This window comes from Scophthalmus maximus, chromosome 1, assembly GCF_022379125.1.
Source record: "Scophthalmus maximus strain ysfricsl-2021 chromosome 1, ASM2237912v1, whole genome shotgun sequence".
Classification (NCBI taxonomy): Eukaryota; Metazoa; Chordata; class Actinopteri; order Pleuronectiformes; family Scophthalmidae; genus Scophthalmus; species Scophthalmus maximus.
The window spans coordinates 13,290,486-13,315,182 of NC_061515.1; the positions used below are offsets into that span (position 1 = coordinate 13,290,486).

At 42.0% G+C, this 24,697-nt stretch overlaps 3 protein-coding genes across 4 annotated transcripts; 1 reads left to right on the forward strand and 2 right to left on the reverse strand.

Annotated features, from left to right (window-relative positions):
* Positions 1–1,372: 1,372 nt before the first annotated feature.
* On the reverse strand, positions 1,373–12,559 carry leng8 (leukocyte receptor cluster (LRC) member 8). Of its 2 annotated transcripts, XM_035631689.2 has the most exons (15): positions 12,205–12,559; positions 10,862–10,994; positions 10,050–10,202; positions 9,770–9,847; positions 8,952–9,366; positions 8,515–8,686; positions 8,210–8,380; positions 7,243–7,482; positions 6,998–7,162; positions 6,372–6,660; positions 6,101–6,202; positions 5,918–5,986; positions 5,706–5,835; positions 5,401–5,608; positions 1,373–5,312 (listed from the first exon to the last, which is right to left on the reverse strand). In XM_035631689.2, the coding sequence occupies exons 1-15, from the start codon at positions 12,243–12,245 to the stop codon at positions 5,150–5,152; spliced, it is 2,529 nt and encodes an 842-aa protein (XP_035487582.2). In that variant the 5' UTR covers positions 12,246–12,559; the 3' UTR covers positions 1,373–5,149. The 2 variants fall into 2 exon arrangements, with proteins under 2 accessions (XP_035487582.2, XP_035487660.2); XM_035631767.2 differs by lacking the exons at positions 10,862–10,994; positions 12,205–12,559 and adding an exon at positions 10,391–10,552.
* A 2,105-nt stretch (positions 12,560–14,664) lies between these two features.
* cdc42ep5 (CDC42 effector protein (Rho GTPase binding) 5) lies at positions 14,665–17,606 on the forward strand. Its single transcript, XM_035630320.2, has 2 exons — positions 14,665–14,853; positions 15,692–17,606. Exon 2 carries the CDS (start codon positions 15,705–15,707, stop codon positions 16,620–16,622), a length of 918 nt encoding a protein of 305 aa, XP_035486213.1. The 5' UTR covers positions 14,665–14,853; positions 15,692–15,704; the 3' UTR covers positions 16,623–17,606.
* A 424-nt stretch (positions 17,607–18,030) lies between these two features.
* grwd1 (glutamate-rich WD repeat containing 1) lies at positions 18,031–23,942 on the reverse strand. The gene is made up of 7 exons (XM_035630310.2): positions 23,678–23,942; positions 23,351–23,468; positions 22,169–22,331; positions 21,855–22,065; positions 20,910–21,055; positions 19,180–19,371; positions 18,031–18,640 (listed from the first exon to the last, which is right to left on the reverse strand). The coding sequence occupies exons 1-7, from the start codon at positions 23,910–23,912 to the stop codon at positions 18,332–18,334; spliced, it is 1,374 nt and encodes a 457-aa protein (XP_035486203.1). The 5' UTR covers positions 23,913–23,942; the 3' UTR covers positions 18,031–18,331.
* Positions 23,943–24,697: the final 755 nt, after the last annotated feature.

Below are 24,697 nucleotides of genomic sequence, written 5' to 3' on the forward strand. Positions count from 1 at the left end.
TTTTTTTACTGAGGGTTTGTTAGATCTTTCATCACAAACTGAAACAGCCTCTTTCCAACTGTTTCTTGCTTCGCTGCCTTCTTTCTTCTTTTTCCCCTCTAGTCTAGAATTTCATTTGCTCCTCCTCACTTGTTTACATGTACATGAAGTCTAGCCTCAGCCTGCCCTCTCTCTCTCTCTCTCTCTCTCTGCTTTGTGTGAACTTCTAGTCTTTCGCTTGCTTAATGCTTTTCTTTTGTAGATAAACTTTTCATAGATTCTTATCTTTTTTTCCTGCAATCCAACTTTTCTGTGTGCATCCTTTCTCTCTCTGAGTGACGGTAACTTTTGCTCTTGACTTTCTCTTTCGGCATGATGCTGAATTTCTCTTTTCTCTTCTCCTCTGCTCCTGCGTAGTATGTAGGTCAAGCTTTATTTCCTTATTAGTGTATTAGCTTTTCTTCTTTGCCTGGTAGTTTCTGTGCTTCTCTGTCCATTCTGACTTTTTACTGTCAATTTGATTAAACTGAGCGAGTTTAGCAGCTCAGCTTTTTCTCATTTCTATTTCCCGAGTAGTTAATCTTTTCATTTTCTATTATGTATATTAGTTTTCTTACTTTGAAGCTCTTTTTTTAAATCTGGACAGCCAGGCTAGGTTTCATGTAAAATTGATTTAATAACAAAAATTAACTAATTTTAACAAATTATTGATTTCATAATTTGAGTTGATTGAATGTAGTTCATTACTGGACTTTAATGTTATAGTGTCAAATACAAGATGCCTTGGTCTTGAGTAGAAATTATAAGAAAGTGTTATTTTATGGTACTTTATAAACAAGTCATAATGAATTAATATGTCCAATCAAATAAAACACTAGGTTAGATAGAGGTTAGGTTCATATCGTCTTTTTGACTTTGAATGGACTTTCCTTAAAAAGGCTTCTAACTCTTTTACTGCCATTTCTTCCTTCATACTTTACTATGAGCTCAGTCATTTTTACTGACTACTTGCAGTTTTGTCCATTCTTCTGTGCTCTTCTTTCTGCTCTATTTTCTATATTTATTTCTTCTCATTTCACCATTTCAAATTTTTTCTTTTTAACAAAACACTTTTCCCCAACTACTCCATTCGATAACTTCAAAGCACTAATTTACCTTAACATTGTTATAAAAAGGAACATTTTGCAGAGAATGTTCACTGTAGCAGTTAATCCATCTGATGTTATTTCTAGTCTTATGGTGTTACAAGTGCCTCACTATCCACAAACGACATTTGACAATAAACCATCTACACAAAACTTGGCTCCCCAGTTCTACGGCCTCTTTTTTCAACTGATCCCATTCTTGTGCTTCATTTCCGTAATTTTTTTGATTTAAAAAACATCACAATGTGTCCTTTATACTTGAATTTTATTTGATTTTTTCCAAAAGATATGTACACAATATTTACAAAATGGCAGTTTGTCATATCAGATCTGTAGAGAAGAGTGGAAATGAGGGACAGGGAGGAGGCGATGCAGATAAACCTTCAGCTTCAGTTGTTAGTGAGCTGCAACATAAACTATTAAAGCACTGCAGACGCAATACAATACTTACTAGTGAGAGAGTGACTAGTTGCACCTTGCAAACAGTCACAAACAACTCAACAACATTAAAAAGGAAAAGAAAAGAATGACAATAGAACAAATTCTGGTTAAAGATTTGTAGGAGAGAACAGGAGAGGGAAGAAGACAGCATGCGAGAGAGGTCGTGGGAGAAAGTGAGAACAGAGACTAGATCAACTTAAATGAGGACAAGTTAAAGGGGGGAATGGTAGAAATGAACAGAGCTGAGGGACAAGGGAGCTCTTCCAGTATTGAATATCAAGGAATGACTTACAAAGACTGATGGAGATATACAGTAACATGGGAGCAAAAAATACTGAAAACATGATTCGGGCATCGAAAGGGGGAAAACATCCAAAATAAACATGTGCATTGTTAGTTATCTGGGGAGAACTTTCAATTAAAAAGAAATAATAATAATAAACCAAACATCCTGGTCTGTGTCAACCCCGAGACATCAGATGTATACACTTCTACCTTGAGGAAAAGTTTAGATTTACACAAGCCTTAGGCGACAAATGATCAGTCAACAAGCTCATCACACGGAGACACCAGTCATTCTTAGCATGGGAGCACACACCAGAAAACTTGGCCTAAATACTAAGAAGAATTGATAAAATATATATGAGGATAACAGTATGTTTCTGTATGTCCAGACACCGTGTAGAAACTCTCAAAACTAGTCTACGATATAAAACTGAGGGAAATCTGCGGATCGAGTAAACAAAAGCCAAACAACTCCAGACTATAAGTAACCTGGGGCAAAGAAAAAAAGAAAAAAACCTTAATGACACATTTTACCAGCAAACATGACTCAAAAAAATGCAAATGCATCTGGACACACAGAAAAGTACAAGATTGTGACAACAATCAACATTGTTAAAAAAAACTATACGTTGCACAGAGAAACATGTTGAAGGACTTTGGATTAGCAGAGCATTTCATTTCATTGTGTGAGGCTCCCATGTATTTCATCAGCTCCAGTGGGTCAAACCCAGACTTGGATTGCTCACAATTCACTCTCTCCGGCTGGCGTCTGGAGGAGCGTCGCCCACTTATCATCACTCTGTGCTCCTGCAATGCAGCAGTGCCATGAGCTGAAGAAAGGGGAGTCTGGTGGTGTGAGAGAGGTTTAGGGAGTGAGAGGACAGCAAAGAAGACAGAGGGTCAGATAGATGAAGGGGGAGGAAAGAAAACATGTTGAGATCATTGTCATTGCAAATTATTTCCACATACTTAATCCAGGTTTAAACAAGCATTTTGTCCACTTAAAAATGTTTCATATTAGTTAGGTTTGACATCTCGCAAAGGTTTGGCTAGAGTCTGTAGCAATGTTCACAGGAAGAATATACCACTAGCAATTATCAACTTCTACGGCAATGAGGTCAATGTAATGAAGCAAACAATCCATTTCAATAAATCTAACAATCTAAGAGTTTTAAAAAACTCAGAAAAAAAATATCACACTTACCCATGTGTGAAAAAACAAAACCTAAGAACTAACTGAAAATAGATCATTATCATACAATATTTACACAAGTAAACATGTTCATTATACAGCAAGCCTGCATCCACTCGTGCTCCAGTCAGTTACACCAGAGTTCGTTAAATATCTCTGTCTCAAAGTCTCTATCGTGGTAATTAATACTGTTCTTTAAAGGAAAACTAAGATTATGAGAAACAATGTCAATTTGTGTTATCAATCTGAACACGACGTTTCAATGGGAACCAAATTATAGGATACAACGAAAAGCAGCACGAAAACAAATTCAATGTGAAAAGTTCCGATCGTCAGATTTACATTTCCTGCCATTTAGGATTTTTGTTTAATAAATATAATTCTTAATATTGTGGTGGATCACTGGTCCTGAAAGGTACTTTCCTTAAGACAAAGGGGCCGATTCACTCCAGACAACTTTGTCCCGCTACAATTTTACCGTCACTTAGACAAACTGTTGATAACTACAACATTTATCTACGAGAATTATTTCATATCTACCAGAAAAACATAAGCACTAGGCTGCACTCCACTTACATCTCCCTCTTCATTAACTTTTTGTTGTTTAAAGCTCATGTTCTGGTTTAAATACTCATGACATTCAAACAGCAGCATGGAACTGTGCAGAAACACATCTAGGATCTTACTGATTCAAGTCTTTCAGCCTTTTCATTCAACTGACTGCAGTGTTTTCCTCTCGTCACGAGAAAGGACAATACTGCCAAACCCCCAACGACAAAACACTACAACAGCAGAAATGCAGCGGCGTCATCCACCTCCTTCCAGAGAAGTCCCTCTCTCTTACCAGCCATGCAAACACCAGCACCAGATGTAGCATACAAACCACTTGTTGCTATTCCTTTTTCAAGAGAGAGCATGTTCTCCCCGGTGCTCCGTCGTGCGAAATTCAACCTTCACCTTCAGCTGCACTGGAAAAAGGTAGCCTGCCCGTTTCTTTTGAGCAACAGCTGGTGAAGTATGACCATCATCGGTTCTCCACTCTGCCATGTTGACCGCGGCGTGCTGGATTCTGCGTGCTGGCTGGAACTTCTACCTGAGGACGATGGAAGCAGATTTCCTTTCTGCCTCTGGCTGCTGTGTTGTAGATGGAGCTCAGCTTCCAGGATATGGAGGAGTGAGGATATAACCTTGATGAAGAACACTTGCCTGTATCCTTTTATCATACAAAGAGTCAATGCTCATCAGATTGAGACTTCTTCCAAATGCTGGACAACCATTTCATAGCTGAGACAACGGATGGACAGTACTTAATTAATTCAGGAGACTTTAGATTAGACTTAAGACTTAGTCCATTGCTTTCCCAGGTTGGGGACAAGGGACCGGGTGAACAGCCGGCTGTAGATACATGGAGGAAATGGGATGCAGGGCAGGACATACAAACCACCACCTCTTCTTCTTTCAGACAAACTGCAGGCGTCTTCTCGCTACCGTCGTCTCACAGTCTCTAAGAGGAAAATGCAAAGTTGAACCGATTCCATAGGCTTGACTTCACACAACAGAGAGCTGGACAGATGACTTGAAGAGCTCTGTGTGTTTCCCTTTTGATTGGCAAGGCTTGAATCTTCAGGTCTTGGAGCTGTTGACTTGGGGAAGGAAAAAACATAACAGAACACTGTTAGCTTTGACAACTGACGGTCGTAAAGGAATAGGAACCAAGGGGGTGGGGGTGGGGTAGGGTTGGTTTCCCTGATCTAGTTCTGTGACTTCTAGGCCTCTAAGCGCAGAGTCTACATGAGATTCCCAAATCTATTCACTGGCATCATAAATTTAGTGAGATCTCTTGGGTATTATGCTGACGTACAATAGCTGAGTGTGCAAATATTCTCTCGTTTAAAATTGTTTTGTCTGGTAATTACATCTGCATCCTGAAATCTTGGGTCTCAGCAGAGTATGTTAGCCTGCATTATCCTCAATGGCCTTGTGAAGGTTTTAATCTTCCACTGCTATAGCTAAACTGACAGAGGTGTCTGAATTGCAGTGCATTCAATATGTAAGGATCCGTGAGAGTCTCTAAGTGACTTCCTACATTCTGCTACCACCCAACCACTCAGGAGGCAGCCAAAGCTGTAGTGCTGGTTTTACAGTCTATCCTTTCGGGGTCATAGGGGGTGAAGGTGACACCTAGCCCAGTAAGAAAGGTCATACAGGAGTCTAAACAAGGGAAGCCCAGAGCGGACTGCACATATTGCACCGGCAAGTCGGGCCTGAACCTGCAGACAGAGGACACAGAAATACAGGGTCAGCACAAGTAACAAGGAACTCAAACGTGGAAATAGGTATTTCTGGAACACAACTCACGTTTTGACAATGGCCCGAAGTGCAACCTTTCTTTCCCTCTCTACAAACTTGTCAATGAGGTATGAAGCCATGCGCGGGGCTTCTTGGTAGAGCTTAAAGAAACGGCGGAAGTTTCCCAGCGCCCAGGCAGCTCGGAGTGCAAGAGCATGAGCCACACACACATCTGCCCGCAGCGCTGGGGTCAAGTACACCAATTCAGTGGTCAGATCTGGAGGGGAAGATGGATGGTCAGGGTCAACATGTGGAAGAAAACATATGTTACAACACATACGTAATGTGCCTCAAAAGAAAACAAGTGGACCCACCTCCAGAGTTTTTAGTGAAGATGTAATACATCAATCTATATGCAGTAAACTCTCCAATGTTCTCTGAGGGATTGTCCTTATATAGAGCCTTCAGCTGGGTCTGGCATTGATTGAACTCTTCATGGTCTCCCTAAAGACAATCAACATTCAGGTAGAGTTTAATATGCTGCACTTTTAGCTGATGAGGCTCCACTAGAGGTCAAGAGACTCACCTTTTCGAGAGCAATTCGGGCATGACACTCGTACACTTCGACTGTGAACTCTGTACGAACTCCCTGGACCTGGATGGTGATAGATAAAAGGGGAGAAATATTTGTTTACGTTAATAAGGAAGAAAAACTCACCCATGTAAAAGTTGACACTACAAAAAGACAGAGAGAAGGAAGAAAGCCAACCGTGAGGTCTTGTCGTATGGACTTCATCTGTTCACATGCATAAGTGTAGTCGTGCTTGTTTTTCCAGTGGGTTTTCACATCCTGCAGAGATTTTCTCAGCACCTGAGTAGGAAAATTGTTTTACATCAAAGCCTAGATCTTGGTTGGTTTATGTACAAGCCTAGGACATTCCAGGCATAGTAGTTTCGAGGTTTTATACCACTTTTGTGCCATTTTCTGTTGCATTATTTAATAATAACATTTAAATTAAGGAGGACAAAAGACAACTTACATGCACAGGGCGCACAGTGGAGGGGTCAGGGGCACATGTGAGCCTCAGGTAGTGCTTTGTGATATCCTGACATGTTCCCACAATGGGGCAGTCCTCCCAGCTGAGGCTCTCCTGTGTGCCGTCAGGCAGGTCGAACGCGTTAATGGAGAGAACCAGGGGCTCTGAACGCAGCTGCTTGTGGAAACGAGCTGCTCTGCTCTGCTTCTTGGCTTCTCTGTTGGGGTCATGGAAATCCAGACCAGCGTTTCCTCCTTTCCTTTTCTTTCCAACAACAGCATCTTCCATGTTTCTGAGACAACAGGTGAAAAAGGTTATTCACAGGCTGCCCCCCTTGGCACAGCATAGGAAAAAAACTAAAAACATTTTCCCCATTGTCTTTTATAAAATGAGAAAACATGGAGCAGCAGGGATTTTTGTCTTTTAGAATGTCTGAATGTTTGCTTTTGAATCATTAATGCAAATAACACTGCAGATTATGTTGTACTTTTGTCTAGTCTATTCTGTTTATTTCTTGTACTTGTTCTTTTGAGTGAATGTTTTTTAAGAGAAAAAAAAGATAGTTGAGAAAGGAGGGGGCCTGATTGGATGGTTCAACATCATTCTTGTTAACACATTTAGTAATTTACCGTCTTCCTCTGTTGGCTTTTCCTCCTCTTCCTCGTCCCCTCTCTCCACCCCCTCGTCCTCTATCCCTGTCATTACCACGACCACGTGCTCCTTTCTGACTTCGTCTTGACAGCTGAGGCCTAAGATCACTGGAGATGCTGCTGTCTGACTGGGAGCCAGAATCACTGGAAGTAAAACATCAAGAGTGAAGTAAATACACTGGCAGTCTGCAGTCACCAACGAATAGGTGGAAAAGGTGTCTTACCTTCGCCTGTGTCTTTGGTTGCTGCGGTCCCTGTGTCGGCCATGGGAGGGGGAGGGGGAGCGTGAGGAGGAATGGGAGGAACTTGAGGATGGACTCCTTTGAGAAAATATATTCCTGTAGTGACCCAATCTGTGTCCACTACCCCTGCCTCTTGAAGCTGCCGCCACGGTATTTCCACCACGGCCGTCTGAGGCCCTCTGGGGCAGGACAGCTTCCCAACGAGACTGCTTGACCTTTAGTCTACAAAGGAAAACAAACAAAGATGTAACTCTTAATGTGTATTCAGCCTGCAGGCAACCATATCAACAAGTCACAGGAGTCCAAAAATGTCCGGACCAAAGAAAAGCATCTATGAAGTTCAAGTTGTTTAGAGTTTGCAAAATAATTCACCTCAGTACTCAACTGAAAACCAGATCATAGTTTTGTAAATTATGATTTGTTTGATTTGCAAATGCAATGTGTAGTTTAAATAAATTAAAACAACATATACACAAGGAAAGCACCAATCCATTATATTACATTCATTTAGCAGACGCTTTTGTCCAATGCAAATTATAATAAGTGCACTTAATCATGAAGATATTTCCCCAAAGGTGCAAGAATCGACAATCATAAACATTTATGAAACAGGCAAAAACTGCTGCAAGTGCTCCTTTATAGATTTTTTTTTTTTGGGAATTCAAGGGGTAGGGTGCAGTCTAAACACGCGAGTTTTCAGTCTGCGGCGGAAACATTGAAGAGATTCTGCTGTCCTGATGTCAATGGGGAGCTCATTCCACCATTGAGGAACCAGGACAGCAAACAGACAGGATTTAGTTGAGCGATGGCTGCCCGCCCCACTCGCAGTGAGGGCTGCGAGGGGATACGTCCGTTTCCTGCCTATCGGGGGCGATAGATTGAAAAAGGGGAGAGGGGATAGAGTCAAGGTGGGGCGGTGGGAAGTGAAAAAGGGGTCTACGAAACTCACTCTGGCAGTGGCTCATGAGTCCAGTCAATGGTGTAAGCAGAGCCGTCCTTCAGCCGGTCCTGCAGGACTTCCTTCAGGACTTTTTCAGTGCGATCTTTGTCTTCCTCCGTCTCACAGGCTGTAAAACAGCGCTGCACATATTCCTTCATGGCTTGGGGCCAATCCTGGGGACTGGAGTGAAACATTTAAGGAAACAGATTATTCAGAATCAAACAGAACCAGGTCAAAACCTAGCATTTGGCTGGACATAGATACATGCAAGTTGATGCCCATGGCTAGTCCAGCCAAAAAAAAACAGTTCTTACCGGGCCTGAGCACCTCCCGGTGCAGCACTGGCAGTAGACGGGGAGGACGGGGATGGATTCAATCCGGAGGGCTGCTCGCCTAGAGAAAAGGCCTGATTGGAAACTGAAGAACACTGGACCTGATAGGGCCTCTTTGGAATATTGAACTTCAAAGCGTTTGTCCCAGGTGCCTCTGTGAGAGGAAGGAAAAGAATTACAAAATAAACACTAACTTATTATTCTGTATGACTAAAACTGACATCTGGACTAAATCCCACAAAATATATTTTTCATATCTTATATCTAAAATCTTCCATCGACCGGCAGTGGCATTATTGGTTATGTCTAAAACGTACATAATTACTGCATTCAAATGCTACGATGGAAACAGTATTACAAATAAAGAGTGTAGAGCATCAGAGAAATAACACCTACATCAAACAAATAATAAATCTTACGTTTCATTCGGTGCCACAGTTGTTGTCCTTGTTTTTGGTTTTTGTTTTTGTTGGCCTCTCCTCTGCCTAACCCTGGTACATACTGGCCTGGCTGCTGAGAGGTACTCTGAGAGGGCTGATAGGTGTTCTGGGCCTGGAAGCCTTGGCCATAGTTAGGCCTTCCCTGGGAATGATTGTAGACTTGCATTTGGTTGGGGTCGCCAGGTGGGTATTGCATGGAGTTGTTGGAACTGTAAGCATTTTGAGGAGGAGGGGGGTACTGAGAGTTGGGTGGAGGAGGGATAGATGGGGGTGGAGGAGGGGGGTTCTCTGAGGTGGTTGGGCTCTGGGGTGGCTGGGGAGTAGCAGGGGGAGGGGGTTGTGGTTGAGAGGGGTAGCTGGGGGACTGGTCTTCCATTCCAGGCACTGGAGGAGGCTATAATAAAAAAAAGACGGCAAAGGGCTATTTTCTCAGTACGACAAATGTATCTTTTTTAAAGTAACTGAAGTTACAGGAAACCCCAGGGAATACACAAAAGTGTCACAAACAACAGTTTCACAATTGTTATTTCATGGTAGTCAAGTCAAGTACACCTTTATTTGTCTGAAAGGGGCAATCGGTTTTAGTATTACAAAATGATAACATAAGAAGTGATTTGATAAGGTCACTGAACATTTTCATTGACTCTGTTTACTCAGTCTGGCACAAGTAGTATGACTTATATAACTAGTATAACTATGCTTTATGATTTAGGTCCATGATTATATTTGTGACTTAATCACAGGGACTATGAATAATTACAATTTGAAAATATTTGGGACAAATTTTTGTTATATACCTGGCCATTGGAGGGTGGAGTTCCTGGGAAAGGCCCTGGAGGTACACCATACTGATTTGGTGGATAAGGAGCTCCATACTGAAAGTACAAAAAAGCCACATTGTCATGTTTGCCACTTTCAATTCACTATTTTTATCCAAGTATAACTATCTGTCAAACTGTATCCAAATCCCTCAGCATCAGATGTTTTTTGGGACACAATGCAATACGGGTACTGAAGTTGTATTGAAAATTATTGAGGTAACATGTTAATAAGAACAAAATTCCTTCATCTACTTACTGGACCCATGGGGTAGTAATAGTTATAAGGGTATGTGTATCCAGGGTAGTGCTGCTGGGTTTGCTGGTACCATGGATAGTACTGCTGCTGCTGCTGCTGCTGCTGATGATGAATGGCAGTAGAGTCCGTCACTGCTGGTTGGAACTGACCGGCCTGAAATGGCACACATGCACAAATAGCCTCGGTTATAACCAGTTTTAAACCTAACTATAGCTCAGGCACATTTGCTCAACCACTTTCTTGCTCTACCAAACACGCATTGCGCACAGGAGAAACGCCACAAATATTACAGTATGTTAAAATGCTTTTGCAACCTTAAAAATCAAGTCTAATCAACTCACGTATCCACAGCGCACCTGCGTCATGCAACAGCAATAATCATCCATGCAGAACCCTTGCACTGGGCAGTACGTCATAGGAAATAAACAAAGCTTCGAGGTAAAAATTTGGATTGAGTTACTCGAGAGAATCTAAAATATACAGAAATGAACGCCTCCACTACCTTCCTTGCAACCACAATGTGTAGTATTACTGCAGTTCAATCACATGTATCAGCCGATCACGTGGCAGAAAACTACTTCAAAGCAAACATCCACCAATCAGTGGCATAAAACTGCTTCAAAGGAAATTAAAATAATTCTTCTTAGGAAATTATACAGTACGGGAAGTTCACCCAGTGATTACTCAGATTCATTTTTATGCTGTGTCCACATTTTGTATTTTTACATATTGTGTTGTGATCAGATCACCTAGAATAGATTTCAATGCCAGGTGCAACGAAGAAAGAACCACACAAAGAGATAAAAGCACACCTCTGCTGTGGCCCGGTTGGCTTGTGTAGTCTTGGCAGCGCTCTGACTCTTGCTAATGGATGCAAGTGCTTGTCTTGCTTTCTCCCATTCTGGGTTTTCATGAACCTGGCCATCTCCAGCAGAAGCATAGGACCTGTCAACGACACAAAACATTAATTTTGTAATTCAAACCAACTTGATCTACGACATGAGAAAAAAAAAAATCAAGCTCAAGTTCTCAGTTTATTAGGTACACCTAGTTAAATGTAATACAGTCTAATAAAACAGTCTTGCAATAACTCCCGCCTCCGTGCATGTGTCAATGTTCAGGTATTACAAACACTGTGTTAAATAGGTGTTGATTACACTGTAATCTCCTTTGGGAGGATTGTGTTCGTCGTGATGTTGAACTATACTGAATTAAGTTGACAGATACTATTTTGTGACTAGGCTAAAAAACAAGCACCTCTTAACATAATGCAACATACTTCACGAGCACTGGAGACTACAACCTCCACAATGATCAAACCATTGTATTGACACCCTTTTAAACATAATCGCAGCACAAAAATGAACATTATAACGTTGGTGAAAGGAGAATATATTGTTCTATTAGACTGCTTTGGTTTTCGTTAGCTGTCCCGAGTCAAATGTTAACTGGATGAAAACGACCAGTTCATTCCAGAACAGATTTAAATGGCTACACTAACGTTAAAAGTTAACAATATATTCACTGCTTTCTACTTAACAGCCTCTTATAATTCTCTTCAATACTATTTGTACAGTGCCAAATCACATACATCGTCTCAAGGCACTTCACACAAGGTCGAGATCCCACAATATTACAGAGAAAATCCGACAATTCCCACAATGAGCAAGCAATTGGGGACTGTGGAGAGAGAGAAAAACAAACATCCCCTTTAACAGAGAGAACTCTCTAGCAGGACCGGACTCCGTTCTGCTAGAGTTCCAGTGATTATGTTTAAAGGGCTTTACAAATGAACGTCACTTCGTGGATGCTTAAGTTAACCTAAACAGGCATACATGCTAATTTTGTATCATCAAAGTTGTCTGTACCGAGATATGCGACAGATTAGTGAGATGTCTGTAGTAGAATACAATCAGATAAATCCTATCGTTGTACAGCAGGTTAGCTCTCTGTTAGCTCTCTGCTAGCCGGACCTACGGCCTGTGTAAAGCCAGTTGTCGACACCGTGAGCTCAGCTAATTCTCATTAAATCGAGATTATACTCGTTAACTGTCTCTAACACATCCTATATGAACCTTACTGTCTTGGGTTATGTGACACTCATCTCTTCCAACACTTGTTGCGAGTCGCCCAGTGGACAGAAGGTGCGACCTACCAGTTAGTCGCTGGGGCCGCTTGAGTGGCGTTGGCCGCCATTTTGCCACAGATTGAGCGTTAGCGTTGCAGAGCTAACGCCAGTGCTGTGCAAGCTAGCTTAGCCCGTGACGCTAGCAATCCCGCTACAGCCGATGGTAAACAAGATGCAGTCGAACACAATGTCACCCGCCTGACTATAATAAGTGGACAAGACGACCGTGAATAACACGGCCTATCGCAACAAATCGAAATGTGATGAATGTTCACTGACGGTACCACATAAAAATAAAAGTTAACATTGGGCTGTTTGCTTCCTTCTTCGTTAGCGACCTGGCTCCGTCTAAACAGACCGTGCGGATACAAAATGGCAGATAGAAGTCAAGTGACGTTATGCCGTTATGGTCACTAGGGATGTTATTTGCCCAGAGTGAGTTCTCGCAGGCAGCATTTACTCCCGCCTTCCGTGAGCTCCACCAATCAAAACGTCTAAATTTAGGTTTAGGTAAGATTCCTATTCAGCTATAGGATGTACGCCTAAGTCAATCATAACGAATAGGGTGGCGTTGTAATATTTGCGAGGCTAAACGCAGGGCAAATATTTTTCATAAATGACTAACTTTGCCCAAGTTAGTGAAAAGGAAAATCAACATGTCATCGAATCTATACTATCACAAATGATCAAATTCATTTCAACATCAGATCATGTTGTTAAATTACCATATTTGGAAAGTGGGCAGCTGTTGTTTTACTCAACCAAATAATATCCGTGTTAACCCCCCAAGAATCATAGATCTCAGTCATTACACTCATTATAGTAGCCACCATACATCTCCCTCTACCTTCCGGTGAAGCACACAGCTGCAGAGTGTGTTTGTGTGTGTGTGTGTGTGTGTGTGTTAGTGTTACAGAGAAAAGAGTCATTTCCTGTCAGTCAGTCTCTCCCACACTGGATCCCAAACATAATTTGGAGGTCTCTATGGACTGAGTCTCTGTGGAGTGCAGATAATATTTGCACCTGCTGTAACGTCTATAAATGTGTAATTTGCTGCACAGCAATGAAAAGCAGGTCTCACAATGTCTGTTAAGGAAAAATTCCTCTTGGGGACAGTCTAGTACCAAATTGAGCAAAAGAGATTTCTTTATTGTTTCCCCCCAGAAATCAGTTTTATTGTAAATTGCTTTTGAATACTGACACACAGTAAATACCATAATCTTGAATGAAGGACTCAATGCCTTCATCTTAAATTGACATAAGAAAAGTTAAATAACTTGCTTTTGTTGACACAGTATCTTATTTCAAGACAAGGGCTTTAAGATAATTAAATTACTGTATTAATGAAAATGTCCAGCTCATTTCTCACAGTGAAATGAAATCATGTGCCAACTGAATGAATAATTCTGTTCCCATTGTTGTGCTGTTGGCTACATCATTGCACAAATATGTTGAGCATCTGTGACAAGATTTCACAAACAATGACTCACAACCTATGGCACCATTGTGTGAATACCTGAAGTTCGGACATGCTTCTGTTTCTTTACCCCATGGGAGGAAGCTGGATAAAATGTACTCTAAAAAGCCTCTTTACTCCTCTGCTGTTAAAGGTTTTCTATATCTTTTCAAGATGAATCCTGACTAACTGGATGTATGAGTGAATGGCTGACGGGTTAACTATGTGAATCAATTATGCACCAGAAAGACACCCTTCAGAAAAATGCTTTCATCAACTTAGTGGTACAATGAATCAGGGTTGGATATAATTTGTCTTCTATACTGATGTAACAGTATACTTATCCTATAGCCTGAGAAGAGTCTTTGACACTTGACGATACCACTAACACCAGGGTTCTATAGTTTTATTCTTTCAAGGAATGCAGGAATTTTAGAAAACTTAAAAAAAAAAATATATATATATATCTCAGGCTAATTCCAGCATTTTTAAACATCTTACATATGAAGCTTACTTTAAATAAAAACACAAAAGTACTAGATAAAACAAATAAATACAATGAATAAAGAGAAAGTTCTGTGAGAATTTCAGAATTTCAAAAAAAATGATAATGAGTCTTCAGAAGGAACTGATGCTTGAGGCTGGGATTTTCCCCCCACAGTATAAAAAAAGGAATATATTTGGCCTCAAACTTTTTAACAAAACATATAGAAAACATAACTGAATAAATATCTAATTATAAAAAACTTCGATAATTGAAAGACTACTGTGTTTGTTAGTGACATGACTATAAGTCGTTAACTCCGTACTTCGAGACATTTTTCCATGATCAAATAGAATATTAAGTTCGTACAGTTTGCGAAGCACTTTAATAACTTAGAAACTTCTATAGTTTATAGCAAGTGTAAACTTCTAGTCATGTGCATTGACCTTATCGGCTCTTGTCCACAACAAAAAGCACTCGTCGGTCTCGTTTATATTTCGAGTCGAGCGCACTTTGATCCAGCTCTCCCCAATAACTGTCGCGTCACTTCCTCACCCTGCGCCCATCCCTTTGGAAGAAAAAGAAAAATTCACACAGACCAACGACGGCGAGAAAAAGAGCGAGGGAAAAAAGTCGTGAGGGAAGCGAGAGCCAAAAAAACCAAACAAGAGAAGCCAAATGAAAAAGTTGGACGACGAGGACGAAGCCGACCAGAGACCAGAATAGACGCCTTAACGTAAGTTTTCCATACTTTGAAAGTTTTGCCGACGCTCACTCGGATCAATTGATTGGCCGAGTTCTACATTGATCCAAACGATCCTCTCCGTGCCCCCGCAGGAAGAGTTGCCCTCGCATGCTCTCTGTGGAGCTGAGTGTTAGACTGATCTCATACAGCTTTTAGTAGAATTATTATAGGAAAGTCTTGAGGGGTTGGGGTCAGGCCTGTGAGCCCCCTCCCCTCCACAAATCTGGCCCTCACACATATACGCGTACAAACTTTGGGAATAAAGTCTAAAATGTATGTAGTATTTTTCACAATGTATGACTATTATAAAAAAATATTATAAAATTTCATTTAAATGGCTTAATGTGTATGACATCATCACATATTTGGCGTAATACTTGCTACCACCTCATAATTATTACTCAAAAATTGTTGCTTTGTTGAGCCCAACAGAGATAGTCCTGCCGTGTTGACATGTACATTTAATGCCCCTCAATGTAACACGTCCTGGGAGTGGGATCATAGACGCAGCTCTTCATATATAATGTTACTGTCTTGTTTTGGTCCATAAACACGCCCGAGGGAAGAGAAAAGTATGTGCTAGCGTTGCATGTGTGTGCCTCAAGTACAAGTCTCAGCATGGCCTTCACAGCCACACCAGTGCCAAAATGCTCATTGGTCTCCCACAATGTTGCACAACATGGTGAAGTCTTCACACTGGCCTGTCTCACCAAGAGGCTGGGTTCCTTTTGCTTTCGGCACATTTTAAGTTATCTAATTACCTTCACTCTCTATGTGCTAATGCCAAAGATATGATAATCAACCCCCCTCTACTTCCCCCCGTTCTCAGGCAGTTTACAGTTATGCCGCTTCACAAATCAACCCGGGCCCCTCGCCTCGACCCCACCATGATCTCAGCGCCACTGGGTGACTTTCGCCACACCATGCACATTGGACGGGGAGGTGATGCCTTTGGGGACACCTCCTTCTTGTCCACACTTGGCCCTAGTCCACCCAGCTCTGACCCGGGGAGTCCAGGTTTCGCGCCTGCTGCCGATCCTGAGGTGGCCATTAACCACAGTGATCTTTATTCAGATGCTCCAGGAAGCCCACAGAACGATGAGCTTCAGCACTCTGAGTCAGTGTCTTCATTCACCCTGGACTTGGACCTGGATTTGGGCCCGTCTATGCTGGGAGATGTATTAGGAGTGATGGACGGATTGGGGCTTGACTCCAATGAGGAGGATGTGTTCAGTCTCAAAAGTGTCACATCCTCAGTGGAAACAAAGCAGGGAAAAGGAGCCATGGAGGAGTCTGTGAATTTGCAGAACGAGCTGAATGGGAAGAACTTGGTTGGGTTGGATGGAAACCAGGTGGGCGACGGCAGGATACCAGATGGGAATGGGATCAAGCCAAAGGGGTTAAAACCAAAAGTGAGATTCAGTGACAAGCGAGAGGAGATCATTCGCCAGGCGTCTGAAGAGGACGAAGGTCAAGCGTTTGACTTCCAGGATGAGAATACGCTGGTGTGTCAAAGTCCAACAAGAGGTGAGATTGAGAGGGCCGAGGGCCGAGTGGGAGAAGGTGAAACTGAGTTCATCAATCACAAAGTAGATTTGCCACCTAGTCCTGCCTCATCAAATAGCTCCGAGTATGAAGACACCCAATTGGACAGGAGGAGGGTCGACAGCTGCCACTCAGAGACTGATTCAGAGGAGGAGGGGGAAGCAGGGAGAGGCTACACATTTGAAGATGAGTTTGATGATGAAATTGGTCTATAGGGGAATGATATGGTTTCCCCTTGAAAAAACAAATCTTTGCTGTTGAGTAAATCAAGGATACTGTATTTTCCTTAACTCATTATTTCAGTATCTTGCAAGTGGGAGGCTTAAACAGAATATATATGAATGCAAACTGGATTTTTCAAGAGGTATGCAGTTCAGACGATGTTGCTCAACTGGAAAATACATTTTAATGTTTTATCTACAAGGGCAACAGATTTGCCAAAGACTGCCATTTTGATCAAAAAAAGAAATGTCACTTACGTTATTACAGTGGAAAAGTTTGTAGCACTTTGACTGATTTCATTCACCTGGAAGCTTTGCTTTGAAACTGATGCTCAGTGGAAAGTTAAATTCAGGCAAAATGAATGATGCTTGCATTGTAATTTTTTCTTGTCCTTTATTTGCCAAAGTGCACACAACAGGAGTTGTGACATCAGAGCTTTATGTTATAGTGGAGCTGTACTTATTATTGTACCCTGTGCTATACCAATGTCTTATATTAATTTTCTGTATTGCATGTTTATAACAGTCTCGTCGTTGTCTCTTGATGCTTATTACATTTGAAAACTTTACAAAAGGATCCCCAGAGATACTGTCAGAAAATAAAGTTATCCTGTGTATTATGAACTACTGTGAATTTATCACATTCCTAATCTGACAGTTCCTCTGGTTTAAACCAAATCTGTGAGTTTTCTTACATACCAAAGTTTCTTGGGGCTGTGGGGCTGGACTGATACTAAAATGCTCAGACAATCATGGGATTTAAAGGTCAAATTGTAAATCAGGACCAGCAGTGTATTTTTGTACATGTTTTTTTTCCTCATGTATAATGCTGGGGTCTGGAGTCTTATTGCATAATGCTGTAAAAGGGAGAGATCATTATGTTCAACCTGTTGAAAATGCTGGTTTAATCACAACTTGTGGTTTAACAAGGATTACAGTGAAAACAATAAAACCATTATTGGGATTTTTAAATAATCACCAGACTTGGCTGACTTTTTCTTAGAAACTGCTCCAGAGAAAAAGGAAATTTATTATTAGGATCTCCAAGATCCCAAGACCTTGACTTCCCTCCCTGTTTATTAAGCAGTGCACTATATTAACTCGGGCCATCTACACCCTGTTTAGCGCTCTAAAATATTCCTGCAAGAAGACAAAAAGTCCATGGCACTTATGTACATACAATATCGTACCCGTCCTTAATTATGTAAAATGAAAATGGACTTGTTCAATGTCAACAATCTGTAATTCACTGCTTCCCATTATTTTGAGAGTGGCACATTTTAATATGGAGCCATTACTTGACAGTGACTCTACTGTCAAGTAATGGTACTGTACTTTCCTTCTTTAGAGAGCAGTACTAATCTTTCAAAATATCAATTCAGGTTAAAAACAAACAAGAAACTATGATTTTGAACATTTTATTTTAAGCATGGGGAATACTGAAAATAGTTAACTTTTTGTAAAACATGCAGACAGAAGGTTTAGTGATACGGATTGCATCACCATATAGCACCTACACTGACAAAGAAATGTCAAAAAGAGATATGACCTACACAACTAAATTATGTACATTATTACAAGCTCCTTAAAGATGAACTATTTGGATTTTCTGCTCATTACACATTTTAATGTGTATTTACAAATGCAAAATCATTTGTTTCTCTCTCAAACACACAAACACACTTCAAACAGACTAGGACACACTACACTGATATTGTCCTGAACACATTGAATCCTGACAGCGCTGTGGAAATCATCACACCAGGTAACTGTGGATGCCAGTGAATTTCCTTGATCTCTGACTGACCCTGGTGCAGGAACAGCAGTTGAGGGGGCAAGTCTTTCACCCCCTCCACCCTGGCACCTACGTCACACGACTCCACGGACAGATCCCACTGGCTGACGACGTCGTCCGCTCCCGAGGCAGCGAATACACTCGAGTCCACCGGGTTCCACTCCACCGAGGTGATGGGAGCACTGTGCTGCTTGAAGTTCGCCACTGGCCGTCCGCCCTACAGATGTAGATAGAAAAAGAAGAAGTGAGTTGTAAAACATGTACACTGATTTATTTTTTTCTGCTTTGTATTTCTATAGATTGCAACCAAAGATTGCCAAGCTGTCACAGCAAGTGTTAAAGAAACAATTTGATATTTATTCCCAACTCACAGGAAGAAACCTATGGTACAGATTTCCCAAAATGTCGAAATATTCCACTAAATACAAAAGTTGATTCCCATATTGGGAGAAAGGTTACAAAGGCAATAATTACACAATATTGTGTCACAGGTAAAAAAAAATGGATCAACAATTATCTAGGTGGGGCTGTCAAACTGCAAAAGTGTCAGATTACCTGATGGTGTAATATCACAAGCCCTTTCCTTGTAGAAGTAATTGTGGGGTTATTATTGTGGTACACACTTGTCACAAATCATCTGTCCATGTCATCGGCCAACAAGCGATAGTTGTATAACTGTCAGCTGAATGATCTTGCATGTGTTCAATCCTTTTATTGTTCATGACTGATTTTAGATAAACTGCTGTTGGTCTTTACCTTAAACTGTCGCAGGTCCCACACTTTCAGAAGGCCATCGTCCCCTCCTGAAAGCAGGAATGGTTCACTCCCGTTCCAGCTGATCACATTGATGTCCGACGAGTGAGCTTCGGTGGCCGAGAGCATTGAGTTGGGTGGCGCACGGATGTCCCAGACTCGAATGGACTGATCCACCGAACAAGATGCAAAAACCTGGGGCAAAGGAGAAAGGACCGAATTTAAAAACTAACAAAACAAAGACCAACGATCTTAACTTTTATTGCCAATTAACAAATATTATTTTTGCAAAACACTTGTTTTGTCTTCTTAGGGTTATCGAAGGAGTGTGGCTGTGAGTCAACACCAATTATGTTTCAGTGTCCCAAGGACCCCACAGGGAAAACACAATGCACACTCATACCTTTCACACCAAAATTACCGTGTAGAACCGGGTTTTTTTTTTTAAACGCGGGTCGACCCGTGTTTAATCGGCAATTGGCCTCTTTCACACTGCGAGCAGACCAGGGTCTGATGATCGTGTAGTGACAGGTGGCGCGCCGTAAAACAGAGAAGAAGAACAGTGTAGTAAACAACAGAAAGCATGGTAGCCAGTGAGCCGGTGGTCAACGTTACCTTATATCTTGTACTTGTCACTCTTTCAAAGTTTACAAACTAAGCGCAGTGTTACGAGCCAAGCCTGGCCCTTTAAGCAGGTGGCCATATGGGTTTTGAAGTGTGTGTATGAGAGAAGATAAAGCTTGGCGCTGTGGTTGTGTACGTAGCTGCAGCCACAAGGAGAATGGGCTCCGCACATCATCCATGTTACCGTCAGTTTTTGGCCACTGTGTAATGAGAGACCGCCTGATGAGGGCGTGTGTGTCCGTCGAAGGGTTGAAATAAAGTGCCCCGTTCTGAACCTCATCGATGATCTGGATTGTATTAGTTGTTACCAACAAGCCAAAGCTAGGCTAAGCGAGCTAGCTGCATGCGAGAGGTCTCTTTACTACAGCTGGTGAGGTAACAGCCGCTACCGACGGAGGAGTCGAGCCTTCGTTGTCTCCGTCATCGCACAAATTAGCGCGTTCACCCGGGTGTGACGTTCACATCAATGCCGATCGGAGGTGCAGCCGCTTATTATCTGGGCTGAATGCCGATTTAACGTTTTCACACTGCAGAAAACACCGGGTGTTAGCGGGTTTAAACGGGTTTTTTGGCCAGTGTGAAAGGGGCTTCAGTGTCAGACTGTAGGTTGCACATCCACATACCACAAACTAGTTCAGTAACTTTGTGTGACAGCTTTGACAACACATAAATAACATACTTAAGTCAGATTGTTTTTCATGACACTGTGATGGCACATAGAAACAGTTGGTGTTTTCAAAGGCAACGTAATTCAATTGAAATAATTCATTTTGAGCTGGTAAACTCAGTCTGACATTGTAAATCCTTGTGGAGAAGTTAATCGTCTGCGTTTGGATGATCCTGACTGTTTAGGATCAATGGGGCTACATCAGCTATGAGATCATGGGGGCAGTTGAGACAGATAATATGCATGACAAATCTCAACATGAATGTTATCTGTCTCCACTACAGCAATACTTGCCATCCACAAGGTTTTTGTTTTGGGAGTAAACCAAGACAAACACAGACATGTTTCACTCAGTCCTTGTGCAGTGAGGCAACGGCCCAAACCACTGACACCATCCACTCTGATCTCAGCCACTACGTCAAATATTGTTCTGCAAACGTACTGTGGCTTCAGTTGGGGACCACTGCAGATCCTCCACAGACTTGCTGTGGGAGCTGAAAGGACGTTGGTCAATCTGCCACGAAGTTCCTCCCTCCTGTGGCTCCCATACATGGATGTTTTTCTTACAGTCTCCGCTGACAAGACGACCTGTTAACATAACACAGTGCACAACAGTTGAAGCTTGGGTTGATAGACACAAACACATCTAGGCTGTTACATATTTCTCAATCAGAATTTTTACAGTTCTGTCATCAATATCTTTATTTTCAATTCGAATTCTGAAAAATTTTAGGAAATATTTGATATCCAAGTTCGTGCATGCCCCTTTTTAAGTGTTACTCCCTCACAATCAGCGATTGTGATGAGGTCCTCTCACTTAATCACTCCAACCAGTTGACTTTATTAGATTACTTCTTATCGATAGCAAACAATTTAACCTTGTGCTTACATATTATTGCCAGCTATTTTGCAAAGCCCACTATAGGCTTTCTCTCTTCTCTACAGAGGTTATATTTTCTGTTCCATCTCAATTTTGGCAGAATAACACAGGTTTAAATCAAATCTGGTAGAAAATTGTTGCATGGGCCAGGTGTGGACCTGGAGCCAAGGGTTTAACGATGTCAGCTTATCCTAAATTTCCGGTCGCCTTCCCATAACATTTTAAATTTAATAAGCAGTTTTGCTGGAAAACAACAAACAAACAAGGAAGCAGTGAGAAGGACAATGTGATTTGGTTGTCTCTTCAAGCTGCAGCTTGGAAATTTACACAGAAATATCTGATGTTGAGGTGAAAGGGTGAGACAGGAGAGGAAACAAAACCCTGTATTTAGTACACAATATTTTTATGTTACTCACACATTAAAAGTAGACATGGGGCATTTGGGGGAATATTTACACTTGCGTAGTTTCTTTGTCTACAAATGTCATTACAGGTGAAAAGACTCACCAGGTACTGTAGGTGACCAATCAATTGCAAAGCCTTCCGTCATGTGTCCTGAGAAACTGAAGAGGGCCGTGGCTTCCTTCTGCTGTTTCATGAAAGCTGTCATGGCTGCAGAACTGTGGACGGCCTCCACCTGAGGACCGAGGTCAAATATTTCTACCTGTCCTTTCTCTGACCAGACGGCAGCCAATGACTGCTCTCCACGCCGGGTCACCTGGAAACCAAGAAGCAAAATTCAGTCAATGGGAAAACACAGGGAAATGACCTCTCCTGATACCGAAGATGTGATGGATTCATTCCTATAAATTTCAACTTACTCTGACTCTGTTAATCCCTCCATAGTGAGGCATCATGGCCAGCTCCATCTGAGGCTTTTTGTCTTCATCCTCCTCGTCTTCATCACTTTCTTCATCACTGCTTTCTTCCCCCTCTTTTTCTTTCTCTGTTCCATGAAGGTTGTGCATGCGCATGACGAGAAGTCTACAAGAGAGTTAACGGATTCACTGCAGTGGATGGTGCGAACATTAATTTACCAAAAACACTCTACATTATTGTCGAGTGGTGTATCTCTTAAATAGTTTGCCATCTTTTGTATAGACTATACAGAAGATAGCAAACAACTTAAGAGATGTGTTTTTTTTTATAGTCTGATATCGCTGATATCTGTATTCCAGTCTGGAGATTTAGTCTGAAACAAAATAATACACAATAATTTTTTTTTTTTAATTGACCCTTTAGGTTTCCATTGAAAGTAAAAACTTTTACAATTAGTTGTATGTAAGCACGTCAAATTTAAACAGTTGGGTCTTTTCAGTTCATCTACCTTCATCAAAACTGTAACAGTATGAGTGTTAATTTTAATAATTACTGTGTGTTCTTCAATACAAGGATGGAAGATGTTAACTTATGACAGAGAGATGTAATTACCACGAGGAGTGAAAGATTAACTAATAACCAATGCTATGACAAATTGAAAAGAAGTCATTGAACACACTGTCTGTAACTATCAAAAGAAACTGGGATAAATAATCATAAAGGGCAAACCACAAGCAGAATGTTTTTCTGCAACTAGGTGTTTACTGTAGTCATCAACAGTCTATATTTTAACTCTTAAAGATAACAGAAAAAACTATATATGCAAGTACTGTGCCAGCTCAACAGTAAAACAACCATTTTAATGAAACATCTAATGTGCAGCATCACTTTGGTTAAAACAGAAAAGACTTAAAAGTTAATTTCAAAGATGTCAAATAAAAGCAGTGAATACAAAGCACATGAGTTCCCTCTGACATGTGGTAGAGTAGAAAATAGAATGTGACACGACAGGACGACATTAAAGTAACGTACAAGTACATCAATATTGTACTAAAGAGCAGTACTTGAGTACATGTACTTGCTGTGGAGCGTTGGTGTTACTTGACTGACTTCACTTGATGCCAGGTTACAAGAGGAACTGGTCGTGTTGATGAAGTGCATGTTGTCTGGAGGTGTGTACCGACCTGTTGCTCAGGGCCGTGTCCGCCTGTGTGCCCGCACAGAGCAGCATGGACAGAGGGAGCTGCTCCCTGGCCTCTCCGCCTCCGTCTCTCAGGACGGAGAAGCTCAGACACGGAGCACCTGAACACAACAAGACACACACACACACACAGTTGAATGCGACCGGACAACTTTCTGAGGACACACACACACACACACACACACACACACACACACACACACACACACACACACACACACACACACACACACACACACACACACACACACACACACACACACACACACACACACACACACACACACACACGTGCGGCAGCTCGTCTTGCCTGTTTGACACTCGTGGTACATGCGGTACGCGGAGCGGTCCATCTCCAGCTCTTCTCCCGGCTGCAGCGGCTCGATGCCGGGCACGTACACCTTCTTCTCCCCCTCCCCGCCGGCTCCCTCTTCCTCCATCTCAACCCCTTCGTCGTCGTCGTCGTCGCCGCCGCTGCCAACCTCGTCCATCTCCTCCATGTCGCCTCCTTCCTCGGCAAACGTGTCCTCGTCGGGCGCAGACATGTTGGCGGAGGCTGAGCTTCGGTGACTTCCGGTGTGGAGAGCGGCCACGTGGTCAAACCTCCCCGCGCTGTCACGCCTCCCTCGCTCCACCCCTCCCCTCCCCGCCCCGCCCCTCCCGCTCCCTGTCTCTCCCCCCGTTTACGGGAATTCGGCTGGCTCCTTTGGCTCTTGGCTCCCCGCTGCCAGGAAAGATCAAATTTGCAAGTGTTTGAGTCGGAAGTTGCCTTAACTGCTACAGCCCGCTCATTAAATAATAATCTTTTCACCTCTGCCTGATATCACGGAGGAGGTGACATGCATGTGCAGGGTCGTCTCCTGCACCACTATAGAGAATACAAATTTAAGACATTAGATGAATCATTTCCACACTTGGGGTCATGTTTACTCTGACCTGTGATCTCCCAAATGATCCGAGTGGATCGTGATTATTGCATGTATTTCCTGTTAATGCCACACCTGCAGGAGCACTGATGTGGAACAAGGAATTTAACAGCAGCCTCTTCACTGGACATGTACTCGGAAATTGAAATGATCCACTTGCAACAGTCTCAGTTTCATTATTGTCTTCATTATTTATCCTAACTTTATAGCACTATGATTATCTAACTCTTTATAAGCAATTTGCATTCATGCTGTATGACGTTTGTCCCATCCTTCCAAACAATGACATCAACTCTGTGGAAGAAAGCCCAGTGGCAAATGCAATATAGCCTTCCTCTGTTTTTATGAAACGACAAGAGGATAATAGCACACATTCAATGTGTGGGTGGGTGTGTGCATGCAGG

Excerpts from the sequence above, each read along its gene's own strand:
- leng8 (XM_035631689.2), bottom strand. The coding sequence starts at position 12,245 with ATGGCGGCCAACGCCACTCAAGCGGCCCCAGCGACTAACTG. Across the intron at positions 9,367-9,769 it reads CTCCACCCTCCAATGGCCAG|CCTCCTCCAGTGCCTGGAAT; the intron begins GTATATAACAAA and ends TTTTTATTATAG. Across the intron at positions 5,836-5,917 it reads CCCGAATTGCTCTCGAAAAG|GGAGACCATGAAGAGTTCAA; the intron begins GTGAGTCTCTTG and ends GATTGTCTTTAG.
- cdc42ep5 (XM_035630320.2), top strand. The coding sequence starts at position 15,705 with ATGCCGCTTCACAAATCAACCCGGGCCCCTCGCCTCGACCCCACCATG.
- grwd1 (XM_035630310.2), bottom strand. The coding sequence starts at position 23,912 with ATGTCTGCGCCCGACGAGGACACGTTTGCCGAGGAAGGAGGCGACATG. Across the intron at positions 23,469-23,677 it reads GTACCACGAGTGTCAAACAG|GTGCTCCGTGTCTGAGCTTC; the intron begins GCAAGACGAGCT and ends TGTTGTGTTCAG. Across the intron at positions 18,641-19,179 it reads GGGACCTGCGACAGTTTAAG|GGCGGACGGCCAGTGGCGAA; the intron begins GTAAAGACCAAC and ends CTACATCTGTAG.